This window comes from Oncorhynchus keta, chromosome 22 (genome assembly GCF_023373465.1).
Source record: "Oncorhynchus keta strain PuntledgeMale-10-30-2019 chromosome 22, Oket_V2, whole genome shotgun sequence".
Classification (NCBI taxonomy): Eukaryota; Metazoa; Chordata; class Actinopteri; order Salmoniformes; family Salmonidae; genus Oncorhynchus; species Oncorhynchus keta.
In genome coordinates, this window is record NC_068442.1 from 10,658,846 (window position 1) to 10,681,103 (window position 22,258).

Consider the following 22,258-nt stretch of genomic DNA (forward strand, 5'->3'; position numbering starts at 1 on the left):
AGTACAGGTGCATCAAAGCAGGGACCGAGAGACAGAAAAACAGCGATCAAGGCCATCAGACTGTTAAACAGCCACCACTAACAATGAGTGGCTGCTGCCAACATACTGACAGCAACTCAAGCCACTTTAATACTGGAAAAATGGATGTAATAAATGTATTACTAGCCATCTTAAACAATGCCACTTAATAATGTTCACATGCCCTACATTACTCTTCTCATATGTATATACTGTACTCTATAGTATCTACTGCATCTTGATGTAATACATGTATCACTACCCACTTTAAACAATGCCACTTAATAATGTTTACATAGCCTACATTACTCATCTCATATGTATACACTGTACTCGATACCATCTACTGCATCTTGCCTATGCTGTTCTGTACAATCACTCATTCATATATATTTATGTACATATTCTTTATCCCTTTACACTTGTGTGTATTTTTAAAAATATATATATTTTTTTTATTTCACCTTTATTTAACCAGGTAGGCTAGTTGAGAACAAGTTCTCATTTGCAACTGCGACCTGGCCAAGATAAAGCATAGCAGTGTGAACAGACAACACAGAGTTACACATGGAGTAAACAATTAACAAGTCAATAACACAGTAGAAAAAAAGGGGAGTCTATATACAATGTGTGCAAAAGGCATGAGGAGGTAGGCAAATAATTACAATTTTGCAGATTAACACTGGAGTGATAAATGATCAGATGGTCATGTACAGGTAGAGATATTGGTGTGCAAAAGAGCAGAAAAGTAAATAAATAAAAACAGTGTGGGGATGAGGTAGGTGAAAATGGGTGGGCTATTTACCAATAGACTATGTACAGCTGCAGCGATCGGTTAGCTGATGTTTGAAGTTGGTGAGGGAGATAAAAGTCTCCAACTTCAGCGATTTTTGCAATTCGTTCCAGTCACAGGCAGCAGAGTACTGGAACGAAAGGCGGCCAAATGAGGTGTTGGCTTTAGGGATGATCAGTAAGATACACCTGCTGGAGCGCGTGCTACGGATGGGTGTTGCAATCGTGACCAGTGAACTGAGATAAGGAGGAGCTTTACCTAGCATGGACTTGTAGATGACCTGGAGCCAGTGGGTCTGGCGACGAATATGTAGCGCGGGCCAGCCGACTAGAGCATACAAGTCGCAGTGGTGGGTGGTATAAGGTGCTTCAGTGACTAAACGGATGGCACTGTGATAAACTGCATCCAGTTTGCTGAGTAGAGTGTTGGAAGCAATTTTGTAGATGACATCGCCGAAGTCGAGGATCGGTAGGAGTCAGTTTTACTAGGGTAAGCTTGGCGGCGTGAGTGAAGGAGGCTTTGTTGCGGAATAGAAAGCAGACTCTTGATTTGATTTTTGATTGGAGATGTTTGATATGAGTCTGGAAGGAGAGTTTGCAGTCTAGCCAGACACCTAGGTACTTATAGATGTCCACATATTCAAGGTCGGAACCATCCAGGGTGGTGATGCTAGTCGGGCATGCGGGTGCAGGCAGCGATCGGTTGAAAAGCATGCATTTGGTTTTACTAGCGTTGAAGAGCAGTTGGAGGCCACGGAAGGAGTGTTGTATGGCATTGAAGCTCGTTTGGAGGTTAGATAGCACAGTGTCCAATGACGGGCCGAAAGTATATAGAATGGTGTCGTCTGCGTAGAGGTGGATCAGGGAATCGCCCGCAGCAAGAGCAACATTATTGATATATACAGAGAAAAGAGTCGGCCCGAGAATTGAACCCTGTGGCACCCCCATAGAGACTGCCAGAGGACCGGACAGCATGCCCTTCGATTTGACACACTGAACTCTGTCTGAAAAGTAATTGGTGAACCAGGCAAGGCAGTCATCCGAAAAACCGATAAGAATATGGTGATTGACAGAGTCGAAAGCCTTGGCAAGGTCGATGAAGACGGCTGCACAGTACTGTCTTTTATCGATGGCGGTTATGATATCGTTTAGTACCTTAGGTGTGGCTGAGGTACACCCGTGACCAGCTCGGAAACCAGATTGCACAGCAGAGAAGGTACGGTGGGATTCGAGATGGTCAGTGACCTGTTTGTTGACTTGGCTTTCGAAGACCTTAGATAGGCAGGGCAGGATGGATATAGGTCTGTAAGTTTGGGTCCAGGGTGTCTCCCCCTTTGAAGAGGGGGATGACTGCGGCAGCTTTCCAGTCCTTGGGGATCTCAGACGATATGAAAGAGAGGTTGAACAGGCTGGTAATAGGGGTTGCGACAATGGCGGCGGATAGCTTCAGAAATAGAGGGTCCAGATTGTCAAGCCCAGCTGATTTATACGGGTCCAGGTTTTGCAGCTCTTTCAGAACATCTGCTATCTGGATGTGGGTAAAGGAGAACCTGGAGAGGCTTGGGCGAGGAGCAGGGGGGCGGAGCTGTTGGCAGAGGTTGGAGTAGCCAGGCGAAAGGCATGTCCAGCCGTTGAGAAATGTTTGTTGAAGTTTTCGATAATCATGGATTTATCGGTGGTGACCGTGTTACCTAGCCTCAGTGCAGTGGGCAGCTGGGAGGAGGTGCTCTTGTTCTCCATGGACTTCAGTGTCCCAGAACTTTTTGGAGTTGGAGCTACAGGATGCAAACTTCTGCCTGGAGAAGCTGGCCTTAGCTTTCCTGACTGACTGCGTGTATTGGTTCCTGACTTCCCTGAACAGTTGCATATCGCGGGGACTATTCGATGCTATTGCAGTCCGCCACAGAATGTTTTTGTGCTGGTCGAGGGCAGTCAGGTCTGGAGTGAACCAAGGGCTGTATCTGTTCTTAGTTCTGCATTTTTTGAACGGAGCATGCTTATCTAAAATGGTGAGGAAGTTACTTTTAAAGAATGACCAGGCATCCTCAACTGACGGGATGAGGTCAATGTCCTTCCAGGATACCCGGGCCAGGTCGATTAGAAAGGCCTGCTCACAGAAGTGTTTTAGGGAGCGTTTGACAGTGATGAGGGGTGGTCGTTTGACTGCGGCTCCGTAGCGGATACAGGCAATGAGGCAGTGATCGCTGAGATCCTGGTTGAAGACAGCATATAAAGTAGTAGTTGTGGAATTGTTAGATTACTCGTTGGTTATTACTGCATTGTCAGAACTAGAAGCACAAGCATTTCGCTACACTCGCATTAACATCTGCTAACCATGTGTATGTGACAAATTTGATTTGACATTGCAATATTAAGCATGTCCCAATGCAATTCTGAAGTCTAGTGCATCCAGTGTGAAAAACGTTTTTTTTTTTACTTATTGTCTTTAGTTGAATTTATATCACAGTACAGCATTCCAACTTTGTTTAGCATTATCTAGTTCAATTGTGGCATGACGACACTATTTGTATCCGTTTGCATCAGTTTCGATTGGGACTTTTATTTTGAAGGCGAACTACATTGTTGCTCACGCTAATGTTGTTCACAACACACGTCCAACTTTTCGTAAATTCAGAGGATGGGCTAGGTAGCTAAAACAAGCTTTGAACTATTCAATGACCTCGTTAGACATACATAGAATAAACACTTGACACAACGTATCACTGATGAGCTGGCAACTAGCAATGCTAGCCACACAAGGTAAATTGACATCCGCGTGTCAACAACAAAGAGTGAAGCATGCTTACTGCTTTCAGATCTAGAACTCCATCCTTGGCCTCTTGTAGCAAAGTTACAAATTTTGTTGTAAGCAATCCTAGACTCTTCTCGTGTCGACTTGGGGTTTGAGGTTGAAGCGAATCTCCCATAGCTCCAAGTTCGGTTCTTCCCGACTCCAGTTCCATCTGATTACGAAGTCTTGTTCAGATCCGTAGCTAGCTGCCTCCCCGTTTAGTCCCGAACTCACTTGCTAGCCAACGTTAGCTAGCTTCAGCAGGTAGCCTCTATCACACGCCGTGTTTTGTTTGACTATATAAGTAATGGTAATGGTAGGAGAATCCAATGTGGTCCAGACTCTTGACCTGTTAATCCAGAACAGGCCTTCAAAATATTTAAATGAGCAATAAAGTCAGAAGCCGTTGCACACGCGAGGTATGCTGGGATGGTTTGGTTGAATTGGTTAGTGAAACTGAAGCTAAGGGGCCGTCTGCAAAATATGAGCTACTTAGAAAAACTACACTGTAAAATGTAATCGATGTTTCTATTAAAACAGTTAGCAATATTTAATATTGCCTGATTACATCTGATAAATGAGACTATAATTCTACGCCTTTATGCGCAAATATTGATGCATTGTACAGCGGGCGGGTCCGCATTCCAGCCGGTGTCTAATTCCACTCTGTTCCATCAAACTGCACAATCCACTGTCTAATCACATCAGCCCAGACAGACAATTTATAAACTCGATCTCCACAGTAAAATGCATCTAGACATTATCTCCATTTTGTTTTAGACTTGGAGTCGCCATAATATGGCGTGTGGGATGCGGTTAATTAGGCTAATAAATTAGGATTAACTTCACAGGGTGGTGACATTTACGGTGATCTTGATGCTCCTTTCCAATGAATATAGCCGTTTGACAAAGAAAAATATTATCGCTTTTATCCATAATAATCTCATAATGTAGACTAGCCTACCAGCACAGTTTACTTGTACTGTATCTGCAAACTGTTGGCTAGAGCGCACGTGCCAGAGACCAGAGTAGACACATTTGCTATTCAACACAACCGTTTTTGTGACACATATCCGTAGAGTTGAAAATGCCATGGAAACAGGTTGAATTTTAGATTTGTATTCGGTACACGAAAATTGAAGCGAAAAAGTACGTGTTGTGTGTATTACGTCATCACGCACTGATTTTTACTGGTGGGAAAACGTGTATATTTTAGAATATTCGCATGAAAATTGGATGGAAACCTAGCTAGTGACAAAGACAAGTGTGATAATTAGAGTCGTATATACAACACAACTAGTTTTTAGTGAAAATGTATGTTTAAACTTTGGACGACTGCGCGCGCCCGTGTACGCGCGCCCGTGTGCGCGCGCCCGTGTACACGCGCATGTCTATTATAGCTTTGGAGAAGAGCAGAGCAGAGTGCAGTCACTGCTGGGGTTGGAACTGAACAACAAGCATGTTGGGCTCGTTCGTTCTGCTGTGGATATGCATCTGCCTCCTCTTCTTTTTCTTGAAGGTTAATAGACCCCCAAACTTTCCTCCTGGTCCACAACCCATTCCAATATTTGGGAATCTGCTGCATCTGAGCTTGGGGAATCCTATGAAAGACCTGGAGAAGGTATGCCTTGTATAAAACTCTATTATGCTATTTTAACTCTCCTGAAGAATCAATAAGCATTACTTGGATGTGTCAGGTTAAATTAATATTTCCTTTTTGCAATATGAACATAACATCTATCAAACAATTGTATCTAAGCAACCTTTGCACGTATGTCTATAATTGCGTAATAAGTGGTGCACTGTATGCTGTTTGTTTCCTGTAATCTTAAATCCATACTTTGATGACCTTGGTATGACAAAGAACTGATTTTCTAATCACAGTTTTACTCAATTCAACAATTTCATTAACAAAATAGCCTTTAAAGGTACACTATGCAACTTTAATATTCTTAAAGGATTAGTTCACTTTGTTTAACCAAATCAAAAAATTTCATGTAAATGGCATGTTATATAGACTTTTTTTTACATTTATTTATTTTATTTGACCTTTATTTTACTAGACAAGTCAGTTAAGAACAAATAATTATTTACAATGACGGCCTACCGGGGAACAGTGTGTTAACTACCTTGTTCAGGGACAGAACGACAGATTTGTACCTTGTCAGCTCGGGGATTCGATCCAGCAACCTTTCGGTTACTGTCCCAACACTCTAACCACTAGGCTACCTGCTGCCCCAAAGGGTCTCTAGAAGAGTCCAGAGACTTTCGTTTTTGCGATTTCACTTCCACATCGCTCATTCTGCAGTATGGGAGTTATGGAAAACATCAACAAAGGCTCCAAAACCATCCAAATACACCCTTTTAGAAATGACAAACCTCTCAGTATAGTGATGCAGATCTTTAGATGTGGTACACAACAAATTGTGTAATTCCGAACTTTATCAATTTTCACGACTTGAGCGGTTTCCCCCTACCAGCTGTGCTGCCCTGGTTACACGGAGAAGCAGCTAAGTTGCACAAATGGAATATAACTTTACAGATAATGTTTGGAATTACACAGTTCATGTTTTCCTGTAGCTCCCATACTGCAGAATGAGCAATGATGAAAGTGTATTGTGGTTGGGGATAGTTTCTCAAAACCAAATTAAATTACTAAAAAGGTGACTGGACCATTCCATAACATGCCATTTACATTTTTCTTTAAATCCAGATTTGGTTTAAAAATAGCGAACAAATCCTTTAATATGTCCCATTCTGTAGTTGGCGAAGCGCTATGGGAATGTTTTCAGCCTTTATATTGGTGGAAGGCCAGCTGTGATTCTCAATGGGCTTGAATCTATGAAGGAGGCCCTGGTTACCAGGGCTGCAGATTTTGCAGGAAGACCCCAAGACCTTATGATCAACCATGTCACAGAAGGAAAAGGTAATATTATCAAAAAATACAGTACAGGACATTATCGATATCAATAAGAAAACATTTGAATCTATTACTGTGAAGAGCTCTATTCTGAAGCAACCTTTTCTTTCTATTTCATTTTCTTGCCCTTTAGAACATAACTATAATTTGATTGATATGTCAAAAAATACTGACCTATTGTAATAAACTATGCCAGGTGTCATTCTTTTGGACTATGGCTCCAGCTGGAAAGAGCATCGTCGCTTCGCCCTAATGACACTGAAAAACTTTGGTCTGGGGAAGCAGTCCATGGAGGAGAGGATTCTGGGGGAGATATCACACCTCATTGCACCCTTGGCGAAAAACGTTGGTATGAAAGTGGAGCATATAAAATTGTGTTTTGTTTTGTAGGAACATGGCCATTTAACAGATGTCCTTATACAGATTACCCTCTTGCTCAACGTTAAAGAGAACAAAGTATCTCTTATCAAAGTAATACTGTTATTTTTCCACAGGAAAATCCATGAACCCACAGGTTCTCTTCCACAATGCTGCATCCAATATCATCTGTCTTGTCCTCTTTGGGTCGCGTTATGACTATAACGATGAGTTTCTTAAGACCTTCGTGAGGCTCTACACTGAGAACGCAAAGATCGCCAATGGACCCTGGGCTATGGTATTATACATAATTACAGCTTTTTGGTAACTGTATACTTACATAAAACAGCATATAACTATGTTAATTACATTGCTTCCTGTAAATCACACCTTTTGGTTTGAAAGTAAATATGGATGGTAGATCGTTATGCAGGTTTCTTCTATTGACCCAGGTTTATAAAAAAAATGTAAAGTCTCAACAACAACAAAAAATCTAATTTTTACCAATCGACAGGTGGATTTTTATTTTGGCTAACTTTATTTATTGCGATGAATGATGATGGAAATGGTGTTTTTGCTAATAAATGATTGCCAAATCATTTTGAAGGTAACACGGGGCACATGCTGTCACCGCGTAACTAAAGCTCCACTCCACATTTAATTCTAAATGCCCACACCTTGCGATATCAATGTTTTCAACTATACAAATAGCTTTTCTTTCATTAATGTCTCAATTGCTTCACCTTGCTTTTCTGGTTGGCTGGCAAGATTCTAATTATTTCAGATCTACAGGAGTGCAAGTTTCACCATGGCACGGACCGTGGCAATACATTGGCACATGAAAATTATTATACATGCCGGCTTTCATGGGCTAACTGAGACATTAAATAGATAGGTGGGAGGTCTTAAGGGCTATTGGCAATTTATTAATGTGCAATTTGCCTAACTGGGTAATGGAACTTCAAGTTGTGTGTGTGTGTGTGTGTGTGTGTGTGTGTGTGTGTGTGTGTGTGTGTGTGTGTGTGTGTGTGTGTGTGTGTGTGTGTGTGTGTGTGTGTGTGTGTGTGTGTGTGTGTGTGTGTGTGTGTGTGTGTGTGTGTGTGTACAGTTGAAGTTGGAAGTTTACATACACTTAGGTTGGTGTCATTAAAACTCGTTTTTCAACCACTCCACAAATTATAGTTTTGTCAAGTCAGTTAGGACATCTACTTTGTGCCTGACACAAGTAATTTTTCCAACAATTGTTTACAGACAGATTATTTCACTTATAATTCACTGTATCACAGAAGTTTACATACACTAAGTTGACTGTGCCTTTTAAACAGCTTGGAAAATTCCAGAAAATGATGTCATAGCGTTAGAAGCTTCTGATAGGCTAATTGACATAATTTGAGTCAATTGAAGGTGTACCTGTGGATGTAAGGCCTACCTTCAAACTCAGTGCCTCTTTGCTTGACATCATGGGAAAATCAAAAGAAATCAGCCAAGACCTCAAAAATAATTGTAGACCTCCACAAGTCTGGTTGATCCTTGGGAGCAATTTCCAAACGCCTGAAGGTACCACGTTCATCTGTACAAACAATAGTACGCAAGTATGAACACCATGGGACCATGCAGCCGTCATACCGTTCAGGAAGGAGTTATACTTGGATGTGTTTGCTAATCGTTGAAGACGTGTTCCGTCTCCTAGAGATGAATGTACTTGATGCGAAAAGTGCAAATCAATCCCAGAACAACAGCAAAGGACTTTGTGAAGATGCTGGAGGAAACAGGTACAAAAGTATCTATATCCACAGTAAAACGAGTCATATATTGACATACCCTGAAAGGCCGCTCAAGGAAGAATTCAACTGCTCCTAAACCGCCATAAAAAAGCCAGACTACGGTTCAAAAAAGCCAGACTACAGTTCACATGGTGACAAAGATCGTACTTTTTGGAGAAATGTCCTCTGGTCTGATGAAACAAAAAGAGAACTGTTTGGCCATAATGAACATCATTATGTTTGGAGGGAAAAGGGGGAGGCTTGCAAGTCGAAGAACACCATCCCAACCGTGAAGCGTGAGGCTCCTTTACTGCAGGAGGGACTGGTGCACTTCACAAAATAGATGGCATCATGAGGAATTAATATTATGTTGATATATTGAAGCAACATATCAAGACATCAGTCAGGAAGTTAAAGCTTGGTCGCAAATGGGTCTTCCAAATGGACAATGACCCCCAAGCATACTTCCAAAGTTGTGGCAAAATGGCTTAAGGACAACAAAGTCAAGGTATTGGAGTGGCCATCACAAAGCCCTGACCTCAATCCCATAGAAAATGTGTGGGCAGAACTTAAAAAGCGTGTGCGAGCAAGGAGGCCTACAAACCTGACTCTGTTACACCAGGAATGGGCCAAAATTCACCCAACATATTGTGGGAAGCTTGAGGAAGGCTACCCAAAACGTTTGACACAAGTTAAACAATTTAAAGGCAATGCTACTAAATACTAATTGAGTGTATGTAAACTTCTGACCCACTTGGATGAAATAAATAAAAGCTGAAATTAATTATTATCTCTACTATTATTCTGACATTTCACATTCTTAAAATAAAGTGGTGATCCTAACTGACCTAAAACGAGATTTTTACTGGGATTAAATGTCAGGAATTGTGAAAACTGAGTTTAAATGTGTTTGGCTAAGATGTAAACTTCCGACTTCAACTATATATGTATGTGTGTGTGTGTGTGTGTGTGTGTATATATTTGCGATATATAAGTGTATGTATTTTAATCGTGATGTCATTGCGTCCAGCTGTTTTCATCGACACAAGATAGTTAAATGGAAACGCACCCTAGCAGGCAATTGTCACATCTATTTTTTTTATGCACACTTACAAAATGTCAACAAAAAAAATCACAGGAAAAGTTCAGGGAAGCATAGTTAATGGATGGTGCAATAGTAGTTCTGACTCATTACTTGGTCTTTCTCCACAGCTTTACGACACATTGCCCATGCTCCGACGCCTTCCCTTGCCATTCCAGAAGGCCTTTCGAAATGTAATTTGTTGCAGACAGATGTCTGTTGGACTCGTCACTCAGCATAAGGAAACCAGGATTCCTGGGGAGCCAAGGGACTTCATTGACTCCTACCTGGATGAACTAGACAAAGTGTGTTCATTTTGTTTATGGGAGTTTAAGTGCTTAGATTAGCGGGTTTGACCACATCATCTATCATTATGACTAGGTTGTACAGTGCCTTCAAAATCATCACAGTTTTCACCTGACACTGCTGTACTCTCCCCCACCAGAGAGGAGATGATGGATCTTCTTTTTCAGAGGACCAACTCATAATGTACGTCCTGGACCTGCACTTTGCTGGAACAGACACCACCTCCAACACACTGCTCACTGCTTTCCTCTACCTCATGACCCATCCAGAGATTCAGGGTCTGTTTGCTTTATCTTCTAATGCTGACATTCAGAAAGTGTCTTTCTACTAATAGAGTTGTTGTATCTCATTCCTAAAAAAAAAAGGTGTCAAGCAATTTTGATAAGCACTTTTGACTTAAGTCCTTTTGTTGACAAAATCCCTTCCCTTTGGTCTTCTCAGAGAGGTGTCAGCAGGAAATTGACACGGTACTGGAGGGGAAAGAACACGCATCTTTTGAGGACAGGCACAGGATGCCTTACACTCAGGCAGTGACCCACGAGAGTCAGCGCATCGCCAATACTGTCCCCCTCAGTGTGTTTCATAGCACCACCAGAGACACTGAGGTGATGGGCTACAGTATCCCAAAGGTGAGAAACAGCAATACATCTAAAAATGTCTTGTCTTCTCATTTCAAAATCTCTAACATAATTTTCTTATTTCTTCTCCACTTGGATATGTCTCATCCTCTCTCTCCATTTCTTACTTGCAGGGCACTTTGATCATTCCAAACCTTACCTCTGTGCTGTCTGAAGAGGGTCAGTGGAAGTTCCCCCATGAGTTCAACCCCTTAAACTTCCTGAACGAGCAGGGCGAGTTTGAGAAGCCCGAGGCCTTTATTCCGTTCTCTGCAGGTGATGGATAGAGCAAAACAAAGTGCTTCACTGATGTTGTTGACATCATAATACATAAAGGGCTTATACAGTTTGTTGTTGTTGCAGGGCCCCGATTGTGTCTTGGAGAAGGACTCGCTCGCATGGAGCTCTTCCTGATCATGGTCACTCTGCTGCGACGCTTCAAGTTTGTCTGGCCTGAGGATGCGGGTGAACCTGACTACACCCCTGTGTTTGGTGTAACCCTGTCCCCCAAACCCTACAGACTGGGTGTTAGACTGAGAGGGAACTAGTTAGGAGGAAGCTATTCTAGACAGAGATCAAATAGAATTGGTGTAATATAACATGTAATATTATAATTATTCTACTTAAGCACAAATACATATAGATAGTTGAATTAACACATTGTGCTTAACACTGACCAAGCATTATCACTATTGGAGACAGATTTTAAGACAGATTTTAAGATATTACAAGGGTCTTTTGTACAGCTGGGGAAAAAACACAGTTTATGATTTTTAATAGGTTCAAAAAGTTGTTTGAAAATACACTTGCACTTACGAGCTTAGATGGTTCTCGAATGAATAAGGTCTCTGCATATAAATATACTTACTTTATCATCCAACCATATCCCTGTCTTTTAAAATGCATATTGACGAACTTTGTAAACGGCTAAAAATCAAGCTAGGCTTCCTCTTGAAACAGAACATGTTTGTTCTCTACAAATAGAAGACAAATTGTGCAAGCTACTTTTATGTCTGTTATAGATTATGGGGATATTATCAACGTGCATGCTACGGCATCAACACTTAAATCGCTGGATGCTACTTATCATTGCGCATTTAGGATTATTACGGGTGTTAGCTACAGAACTCACCACTGTGTTTTATGTCAAAATGTGCTTTGGACTTCGCTGTCCATGAGACGAGAACAACATGCTCTCGTGTTTGTCTATAAAGCACTTCTGAATAAACTACCTTCTTATCATCACTCATCAATATTAGAATTAGAAATCCTAAAAACCAAGTCTCAAGTATGGATTACACTTGAGGCCCATGTGGTTTCCAGAGTTGGGTATGGCTGCCTTTTCCTGTTATGCTCCTTGCCCATGGAATAGCCTGCAGACTAAACTTAAACTTGAGACTCTTGTCCCACTTGCCCATTTTAAACATTTATTAGAGGATTTTTATTTTTGTATTGCCTGTAACTGTTTTGGGTAATGCAAGTTCTTGTGCTGTTAGGTGAATAACCTGTTAGGGGAATAACCTGTTAGGGGAATAACCTGTTAGGGGAATAACCTGTTAGGGGAATAACCTGTTAGGGGAATAACCGATGTGTAAATGTAATAATCTGCTGCTGTATGTTTTTTGTGTTTTCTGTGATGGTTTTGTTTGTCGTCTGCTAAATGACTTAAATGTAAATGTAAATGTTGTGCAATTTCTTAATCATTGTACCTGAACTGTATGTGTACGCAGGGCTGTAAAAGAGACATTGGTCTCAGTCTGTGTTCCTTGTTGAAATAAATGTATACTAATAGGCTTTCAGTACCAGTTTTATGGGATAGTACTTTCAAAACTTATTGTGGGAATCTATGGCTTGATGAATTCTAAATAAAAAAATGTAATGTGGGATATTTTACTGCAGTGTACTTTATCAACACAGCACCTTTCACATAGTTCATGGACAGTGTATAATAGTACAACTTGCCTAGTTAAATAAAGGTAAAATAAAACTAAAGTTAAAGTCAGAAGTTTACATACACCTTAGCCAAGTACATTTAAACTCAGTTTTTCACAATTCCTGATATTTAATCCCAGTAAAAATTCACTGTTTTAGGTCAGTTAGGATCACCACTTTATTTTAAGAATGTGAAATGTCAGAATAATAGCAGAGAGAATGATTTATTTCAGCTTTTATTTCTTTCATCACATTCAGAAGATTACATGCCCTCAATTAGTATTTGGTCAAATTGCCATTAAATTGTTTAACTTGGGTCAAAAGTTTCGGGTAGCCTTCCACAGGCTTCACACAATAAGTTGGGTGAATTGTGGCCCATTCCTCCGGACAGAGCTGGTGTAACTGAGTCAGGTTTGTAGGCCTCCTTACTCGCACACGCTTTTTCAGTTCTGCACACACATTTTCTATAGGATTGAGGTCATGTGCAGTTGCAAACCGTAGTCTGGCTTTTTTATGGCGGTTTTGGTGGAGTGGCTTCTTCGTTGCTGAGCGGCCTTTCAGGTTGTGTCGATATACACATGTATGACTCGTTTTACTGTGGATATAGATACTTTTGTACCTGTTTCCTCCAGCATCTTCACAAGGTCCTTTGCTGTTGTTCTGGGATTGATTTGCACTTTTCACACCAAAGTGCGTTCATCTCTAGGAGACCGAACGTGTCTCCTTCCTGACCGGTATGATGGCTGCGTGGTCCTATGGTGTTTATGCTTGCATACTATTGTTTGTACAGATGAACGTGGTACCTTCAGGCGTTTGGAGATTGCTCCCAAGGATGAACCAGACTTGTGGAGGTCTACAATTTTTTTCTGAGGTCTTGGCTGATTCCTTTTGATTTCCCCATGATGTCAAGCAAAGAGGCACTGAGTTTGGAGGTAGGCCTTGAAATATATCCACAGTTACACCTCCAATTGACTCAACTGATGTCAATTAGGCACAGTCAACTTGGTGTATGTAAACTTCTGACCACTGGAATTGTGATACAGTGATTTAAAAGTGAAATAATGTGTCTGTAAACACTTTTTGGAAAAATGACTTGTGTCATACACAAAGTAGATGTCCTAACCGACTTGCCAAAACTATAGTTTGTTAACAAGACATTTGTGGAGTGGTTGAAAAACAAGTTGTAATGACTCCAACCTAAGTGTATGTAAACTTCAGACTAACTGTCGCTGCCAATAAGCCTGATATATTTTTTTATCAGACCTGTAAATATTAACATAATGACAATGTTGAAAGTAAGTTGAAACATGACATGATTTCAATATCCAGACGTTGTTCTTCTGTGCGTGACAATAGGTGTTGAATCCTTAATACAGTTGAAAATGTGTAAATGGGGTTGTGTGACAAGGACCAAGTTATGCCTTTAACTCAAAACTGGATCAAAATGGCTGCTATTTAATTAGAATCAATTTGTGAAGATACAAATTTAATAAAACTATTTATAGAGCACATTTCTTACAAGAGATGCATTTCAAAGTGCTTAACAAATCAAATAAAAAAAGGTGTGAAAATGCAATAGTCCTAAGTTTTCTAAATGAGACAAATTAAAATACAATAACAGTAAACATAAATCTAATGAATTCAAATAAATAAATACATAGAATGAGAAAAAATAGATCACCTTTACTCCACACACAGAGACGCATACAAAGCTCTCCCTCGTCAATTCATTTGTCAAATCGGACCATAATTCTATCCTCCTGAATCCTGCTTACAAGCTCAAATTAAAGCAGGAAGCACCAGTGACTCGGTCAATAAAAAAGTGATCAGATGAAGCAGATGCTAAGCTACAGGACTCTTTTGCTAGCCCAGACTGGAACATGTTCCGGGATTCTTCCGATGGCATTGAGGAGTACACTACATTAGTCACTGGCTTCATCAATAAGTGCATCGATGACGTTGTCCCCACAGTGACCATATGTACATACCCGAACCAGAAGCCATGGATTACAGGCAACATCAGCACTGAGCCTCCCTCTGCAACTGGATCCTGGACTTCCTGACGGGTTGCCCCCAGGCGGTAAAGGTCGGGGGCAACACATCCTCTGATTCTCAACACAGGGGCCCCTCAGGGGTTCATGCTCAGTCCCCTCTTGTATTCCCTGTTCACTCATGACTGCATGGCCAGGTACAACTCCAACACCGTCATTAAGTTTGCCGATGACACAACAGTGGTAAGCCTGATCACCAACAGCGATGACGCAGGCTATAGGGAGGAGATCAGACACCTGGTCGTGTGGTGCCAGGACAACAACCTGTCCCTCAACGTGATCAAGACAAAGGAGATGATTGTGGACTACAGGAAAAGGAGGACCGAGCACGCCCCTATTCTCATCAACGGGGCTGTAGTGGAGCAGGTTGAGAACGTCAAGTTCTTGGTGTCCACATCACCAACAAACTAACATGGTCCAAGCACACCAAGACAGTCGTGAAGAGGACACAACAAAACCTACTCCCCCTCAGGAGACTATAAAGATTTGGCATCGGTCCTCAGATCCTCAAAAGGTTCTACAGTCACTGCCTGGTTTGGCAACTGCTCAGCCTCCGACCTCAACGCACTACAGAGGGTAGTGCGTACGGCCCAGTACATCACTGGGGCCAAGCTTCCTGCCATCCAGGACCTCTATACCAGGTGGTGTCAGAGGAAGGCCCTAAAAATGGTCAAACTCCAGCCACCCTAGTCATAGAGTGTTCTCTCTGCTATCGCATGGCAAGCAGTAACGGAACGCCAAGTCCAGGTCCAAGAGGCTTCTAAACAGCTTCTACCCACAAGCCATAAGACTCCTGAACATTTAATCAAATGGCTACCCAGACTATTTGCATTGCCCCCCCCCCCTCTCTTTTACACCACTGCTACTCTCTGTTATTATCTATGCATAGTCACTTTAATAACTCTACCTATTAAAGTTTACCGTGCGAAAGTATTCGGCCCCCTTGAACTTTGCAAACTTTTCCACATTTCAGGCTTCAAACATAAAGATATAAAACTGTATTTTTTTGTGAAGAATCAACAACAAGTGGGACACAATCATGAAGTGGAACGACATTTATTGGATATTTCAAACTTTTTTAACAAATCAAAAACTGAAAAATTGGGCGTACAAAATTATTCAGCCCTCTTAAGTTAATACTTTGTCGCGCCACCTTTTGCTGCGATTACAGCTGTAAGTCGCTTGGGGTATGTCTCTATCAGTTTTGCACATCGAGAGACTGACATTTTTTACCATTCCTCCTTACAAAACAGCTCGAGCTCAGTAAGGTTGGATGGAGAGCATTTGTGAACAGCAGTTTTCAGTTCTTTCCACAGATTCTCGATTGGATTCAGGTCTGGACTTTGACTTGGCCATTCTAACACCTGGATATGTTTATTTTTGAACCATTACATTGTAGATTTTGCTTTATGTTTTGGATCATTGTCTTGTTGGAAGACAAATCTCCGTCCCAGTCTCAGGTCTTTTGCAGACTCCATCAGGATTTCTTCCAGAATGGTCCTGTATTTGGCTCCATCCATCTTCCCATCAATTTTAACCATCTTCCCTGTCCCTGCTGAAGAAAAGCAGGCCCAAACCATGATGCTGCCACCACCATGTTTGACAGTGGGGATGGTGGGTTCAGGGTGATGAGCTGTGTTGCTTTTACGCCAAACATAACGTTTTGCATTGTTGCCAAAAAGTTCAATTTTGGTTTCATCTGACCAGAGCACCTTCTTCCACATGTTTGGTGTGTCTCCCAGGTGGCTTGTGGCAAACTTTAAACAACACTTTTTATGGATATCTTTAAGAAATGGCTTTCTTCTTGCCACTCTTCCATAAAGGCCAGATTTGTGCAATATACGACTGATTGTTGTCCTATGGACAGAGTCTCCCACCTCAGCTGTAGATCTCTGCAGTTCATCCAGAGTGATCATGGGCCTCTTGGCTGCATCTCTGATCAGTCTTCTCCTTGTATGAGCTGAAAGTTTAGAGGGACGGCCAGGTCTCGGTAGATTTGCAGTGGTCTGATACTCCTTCCATTTCAATATTATCGCTTGCACAGTGCTCCTTGGGATGTTTAAAGCTTGGGAAATCTTTTTGTATCCAAATCCGGCATTAAACTTCTTCACAACAGTATCTCGGACCTGCCTGGTGTGTTCCTTGTTCTTCATGATGCTCTCTGCGCTTTTAACGGACGTCTGAGACTATCACAGTGCAGGTGCATTTATACGGAGACTTGATTACACACAGGTGGATTGTATTTATCATCATTAGTCATTTAGGTCAACATTGGATCATTCAGAGATCTTCACTGAACTTCTGGAGAGAGTTTGCTGCACTGAAAGTAAAGGGGCTGAATCATTTTGCACGTCCAATTTTTCAGTTTTTGATTTGTTAAAAAAGTTTGAAATATCCAATAAATGTCGTTCCACTTCATGATTGTGTCCCACTTGTTGTTGATTCTTCACAAAAAAATACAGTTTTATATCTTTATGTTTGAAGCCTGAAATGTGGCAAAAGGTCGCAAAGTTCAAGGGGGCCGAATACTTTCGCAAGGCACTGTACATGTACATATTACCTCAATTACCTCGACTAACCGGTGCCCCCGTACATTGACTCTGTACCGGTACCCCCTGTATTTAGTCTCGCTATTGTTATTTTGCTTCTGCTCTTTAATTACTTGTTCCTTTTATTTCTTATTCTTATTCATATTTCTTTTCTTTTTTTGCATTTTCCAATTAAGAACATTCAAAACAAAAGTGAAAAGACATTAGACAACGATAGGACAAAGTGACAGTAACAGACGAGCGTAACAAAAATAAAAAATAATTATAATTATATAAACAAACATACAATAATAAAAAATAATAATAAGAAAAAATAAGGAGACATTGGATCACCTGCCGTAGGCTACATATTATACGTTACGTGTGAAACATTATGTGAGGATTATATATAGATTCAATCAATGAGATGTGGGGGAAGATTCTCCATATAGTCAATAAAAGGTTGCCAAATTCTGTAAAATGTCTTTAACTTATTCCTCAAGCAGTAAGTGATTTTCTCCAAAGGGATACAACTATTAACTTCCGATAGCCACATTGCAACTGGCAGGGAGAAATCCAATTTCCATTTCAAGGCAATACATTTCTTGGCAATCGCTAGCAATATTTCTGTTAGCTTTATAGTATGGCTTTGCCTAAGATTGGTGTTTGTAAAGTTACCCAGTAGACAGACCTCCGGGTCTAAAGGGAATGCAACCCTGTGAATTGAGGATATGGTATTGCATACCCCCTGCCAGAAACTGTGTAGTTTTGAACACTGCCAAGTGGAATGGAGGAATGTTCCTTCATCTGAGCCACATCTAAAACATAGGGAGGAGATATCTGGGTTGAACTTGTGCAGTCTAGATGGGGTGATATAGAGCTGATGGAGGAAATTAAACTGGATCAGTCTGTATCTGGAGTTCAATGTGGATGTAACCCCATCCCTGCATAGGTCACTCCATAGATCCTCATCAAGATCAATACCCAGATCTTTCTCCCATCTAAGTCGGGGTTTATCTAGCCCGGGCAGTGTTAGTCCTGACATAAGAGCATTGTAAACATGGGAAATGGTCTTGAACAGTGGTTGGTCTGCGTGGCAGTTGTTCAATAGGTGACATCTTAGGTAGGTTCCATTGTCCCTTGAGAGTCACCCTAATAAAGTTTCGTAGTTGTAGGTAGCTAAAGAAGTCCCTGTTAGGCAAGTGGTATTTCTGTTTCAGCTGATCAAAAGACATAAGAACTCCCTCCCCGTAACAATGTTCCAGAAGAGTGATCCCCTTATCAGACCATGGTCTAAAGTTACTATTCTGGAAAAACATAGGGATCAATCTATTGTTCCATAAAGGGGTTTTAGGGGAAAGGAATCCCCCTCGTCCGAACAGCTCATGCAGTTTGCACCATTCCAGGACAGAATGTATGATTAAAGGGTTGTCTGTGATGATTTTTATAGATTTTCTGTCCCATTTGTAAAACAAATCAGCCCCAGTGTCATCATTTACCTCAAGCTTTTCAATGTTCAACCATGAGGGAGAGGGACCATTGTCAAACCTCTGAGCCAGAAACCTAGACTGTGCAGCCCAGTAGTACATTCTAAAATTGGGGAGGTTTAAGCCCCCTTGACTGTAATCAAGGGTCAGTTTATCCAGGCCAACCCTAGGGGTTTTGCAGTGCCAGATAAACCGTCTGGTCAGCTTGTCGAGAGAGGAAAAAAATGTTTCGGGAACAGGGATAGGGAGAGATTGAAACAGATATAGAAACCTGGGCAGGACATTCGTTTTAATTACATTGATTCTACCGAGTAGAGTGAGAGGTAAGTCCATCCATTTACAAAGGTCAACCTCCACCTTTTGCAACAAACTGGCCAGATTGAGTTTATAGAGGTTGTTCAGATTACCATCCACCATTATGCCCAAATATGTGAAGCCCATAGGCGACCATTTAAAAGGAAACTTGTGCTTGATGGTATGATGGTCAAAGACAGACAACGGTAAGATTTCACTTTTATCAAAATTGACCTTATATCCAGAGAAAGAACTATAACACTGTAGTAGGAACTGCAAGTGAGAGGGAGTGTTCTGGGTTTGTTAGAAATAAGATAAGGTCATCCGCAAAGAGTGATAATTTATGGGTATGGGGGCCCACCTCAAAGCCTTGTATGTCAGGGCACGTTCTAATAGCCTCAGCCAACGGTTCGATGGCGAGGGCAAAGAGGTGGGGGCTAATTGGGCAACCTTGTCTGTTCCCCCTATAAAGAGGGAAAGAGGAGGAAGTAATCCCATTGGTAGCAATCCTAGCTTTAGGAGATTTGTAGAGTGATTTTATCAAATTTACAAACACGGTACCTAAACCGAACTTTTCCAAGACGCGAAAGAGGTATGGCCATTCAACCCTATCAAAGGCCTTTTCAGCGTCGAGGGAGACTGCGACACTAGGTATTTTGTTTTTGTTAGCAAGGTGAATTATATCAAAGAACCTTCTGAGATTATTGGAGGACAATCTATTAATTATGAAGCCAGTCTGATCTGGGTTGACCAACAGGGGAAGACATGACTCCAGCCTCTTAGATAGCATCTTGGTGACCAGTTTACAATCTGTGTTAAGGAGAGAGATTGGTCTATAGGAGGCGCACTTTAGCGGGTTTTTCCCTTTCTTGTGGATTACAGTAATCACTGCTTGAGAGAAGGACTCTGGAAAGCAGTTGTCTTCTCTGGCTTTTTTAAGTACCTCCATAAGGTAGGGGACCAACAGCTCCCTAAATTCTTTATAGAACTCTGGAGGGAAGCCATCCTCCCCAGGAGATTTATTAGAAGGTAAGGATTTAATGGCCTCCAACAATTCAGGAATTCAGAAGTGTTCACTCAGGTCCTCGCTGTCTTCCCCTGACAAGCATGGGAGGTTGAGAGAGGAGAGAAAGGAGTCGATCTCTGATAGATCATCGCTTGATTGGGAAGTGTAGAGGTCTTCATAGTATTTCTTAAAAGTATTATTAATTTCAGTAGGGTCAAAATATATCTCATTAGTAAGAGTTTCTATGGCATTAATTGTCCTCTTACTTTCCTCTGCTTTCAGTTGACATGCCAATACTTTGTGAGCTTTCTCTCCAAGCTCATAATAACGCTGTTTTGATTTAGTGATGGCCCTCTCAGCTTGATATGTGTTCAGAATATTATATTTAAGTTTTTTATTTACCAAAAGCCTGTATAGATCTTTAGTCGGGCCTATTTGGTAGGTTTTCTCTAGCTCTGAGATTTCAGATTCAAGGGCACTCAGTTCCGCACCGTGTTTTTTCTTCAGCCCTTTAGTATAGGAAATAATCTGTCCCCTCAGGTAGGCCTTCAATGTGTCCCAAAGAATGAAGCTATCAGGAGCAGAGGGTTTGTTTGTCAAAGTAAAAATATTGATCTGCTCTTTGATGAATGCACAAAATTCAGGTTGCTTTAGGAGTGTAGAATTTAGTCTCCATCTATATGCTCCATTTACCTTGGTAGGAATGGAGATTGATAATACCAGAGGAGAATGGTCACTAAGCAATCTGGGGAGATACTCGACATCTAACACTCTATGAAACTTATTCATATTTCTTATTCTTATTCATATTTTTATTGTCATTTCTTCATCAAAGGGTGATGTTATCTTGCATCACTTGTAATCACAGTGTTACTGTGTTATATGCAATGTGTCCTCATGTGCCCTTTCTCAAGTAGTTGGCAGATCACTCTGGGAAGGTTTTCAGACTTTATATTGGTCGAAGGCCAGCTGTGATTCTCAATGGGCTTAAATCTATGAAGGAGGCCCTGGTTACCAAGGCTGTGGACTTTACAGGAAGATCCCAAATCCTTATGCTCAACCACTCCACAAGGGGAAGGTCATAGCAACAAAAACTCTTCTATTTTTGGAATCAACCAGAAATATATTTAATAATTTAGAAATTATGCATTTTTTATTTACTGTGCAGAGCTCCTGAAACTACCCTCTGATTATAGTTTTTATTTTCTTCAAAATCATATAATGTAAGCTGCTCGTCAGATTTGAAAAAATCCCCTCCCCAGGTTTCATTCTTTCGAAATAGGGCTCACACTGGTGAGAGCAACGTCTCTTCACCCTGATGACCCTGAGAAACTTTGGTCTGGTAAAGAAGTCAATGGAGGAGAGGATTCTGGAGGAGACATCATATATCATTGCACTCTTGGAGAAAAGTGTTGGTACGAAAGTAGAACATTTAAAATGGACATGAATCTGTCTTTGTGGTAAAGAAACGTATCATATTAGTAATTTAACTGATTTCATCATGAATAAATACTACTATATATTTGTATTTTGTACAGGGAAAACCATGGACCTTCACACTATCTTCCATAAATCTTCATTCAATATCCTTTATCTTGTACTATTTGGGTCCCGCTATGATTATGGTGACAACTTTCTTAAGTTCTTTATTCTTATCTTCACTGAGAATGTGAAGATCACTAATGGACCCTGGGCTATGGTATTATACCAATTTAATAGGTTTATCACTTCATGTTAGTCAGATCTGGACTTAAAAGGATACTTCACCCAATTTGCATAATGGTTTCCTTGCCCTGTAATTAGTTTGTTTATCTGGCCACTGTCTCCAAAAGTAAATATTTTTTCACATGTGGTACAAATCCAATCCAAACTGAGCATTTGGAGACAGTGGCCAGGTACACAAAACAAAAGTATGGATTCCTGTCTTAACTTGTAGACTCCAGTAAACAGATTGCCGTTGACATGGTCACTGAGCGTAAGAAGATCCGAGTTCCTAGTAAAACCAATGGACTTCGCTGACAGCTACCTGGATGAACTAGACAACGTGTGTGTGTTTTTTTTTCATGGGAGTTTAGGTAGCTTAAAGTAGCTGTTCACTGTTTCCAGATTTGTATGAAATATTACATATAATTAATTACAATATGAGTAAACTTGTCTTCCTTCCAAAATGTAAAAAATGTATTATGTTAAAAAGCAACTTTGAAAAAAAAAAGCAACATGAATGGTGTGGCCGTACGCAAACAACAAAATGGTGTTGGCAAATACCGGTCTCATTGGCCAACTTAGCCAATGAGACATCTGGCCAAAGTATGTGA

At 41.0% G+C, this 22,258-nt stretch overlaps 2 protein-coding genes across 2 annotated transcripts in view; one reads left to right on the plus strand and one right to left on the minus strand.

The window, feature by feature from the left end:
* e2f4 (E2F transcription factor 4) overlaps positions 1 to 4,057 on the minus strand; it is a 60,502-nt gene extending 56,445 nt beyond the window's left edge. Inside the window, exon 1 of the mRNA XM_035798186.2 lies at positions 3,618 to 4,057. Within this exon, the coding sequence (XP_035654079.1) occupies positions 3,618 to 3,773 (156 nt within the window). The 5' untranslated portion in view covers positions 3,774 to 4,057. The remainder of the gene's footprint in view (positions 1 to 3,617) is intronic.
* An 831-nt stretch (positions 4,058 to 4,888) lies between these two features.
* LOC118401034 (cytochrome P450 2F2) lies at positions 4,889 to 12,529 on the plus strand. The gene is made up of 9 exons (XM_035798185.2): positions 4,889 to 5,222; positions 6,365 to 6,527; positions 6,718 to 6,870; positions 7,016 to 7,176; positions 9,854 to 10,027; positions 10,168 to 10,306; positions 10,470 to 10,657; positions 10,780 to 10,921; positions 11,009 to 12,529. Exons 1-9 carry the CDS (start codon positions 5,061 to 5,063, stop codon positions 11,191 to 11,193), a joined length of 1,467 nt encoding a protein of 488 aa, XP_035654078.1. The 5' UTR covers positions 4,889 to 5,060; the 3' UTR covers positions 11,194 to 12,529.
* The last annotated feature ends 9,729 nt before the right edge of the window (positions 12,530 to 22,258 follow it).

Coding starts and splice junctions, on each gene's coding strand:
- LOC118401034 (XM_035798185.2), top strand. CDS start 5,061: ATGTTGGGCTCGTTCGTTCTGCTGTGGATATGCATCTGCCTCCTCTTC. Junction 6,871..7,015: donor ACCCTTGGCGAAAAACGTTG/GTATGAAAGTGG, acceptor ATTTTTCCACAG/GAAAATCCATGAACCCACAG. Junction 7,177..9,853: donor CCAATGGACCCTGGGCTATG/GTATTATACATA, acceptor CTTTCTCCACAG/CTTTACGACACATTGCCCAT.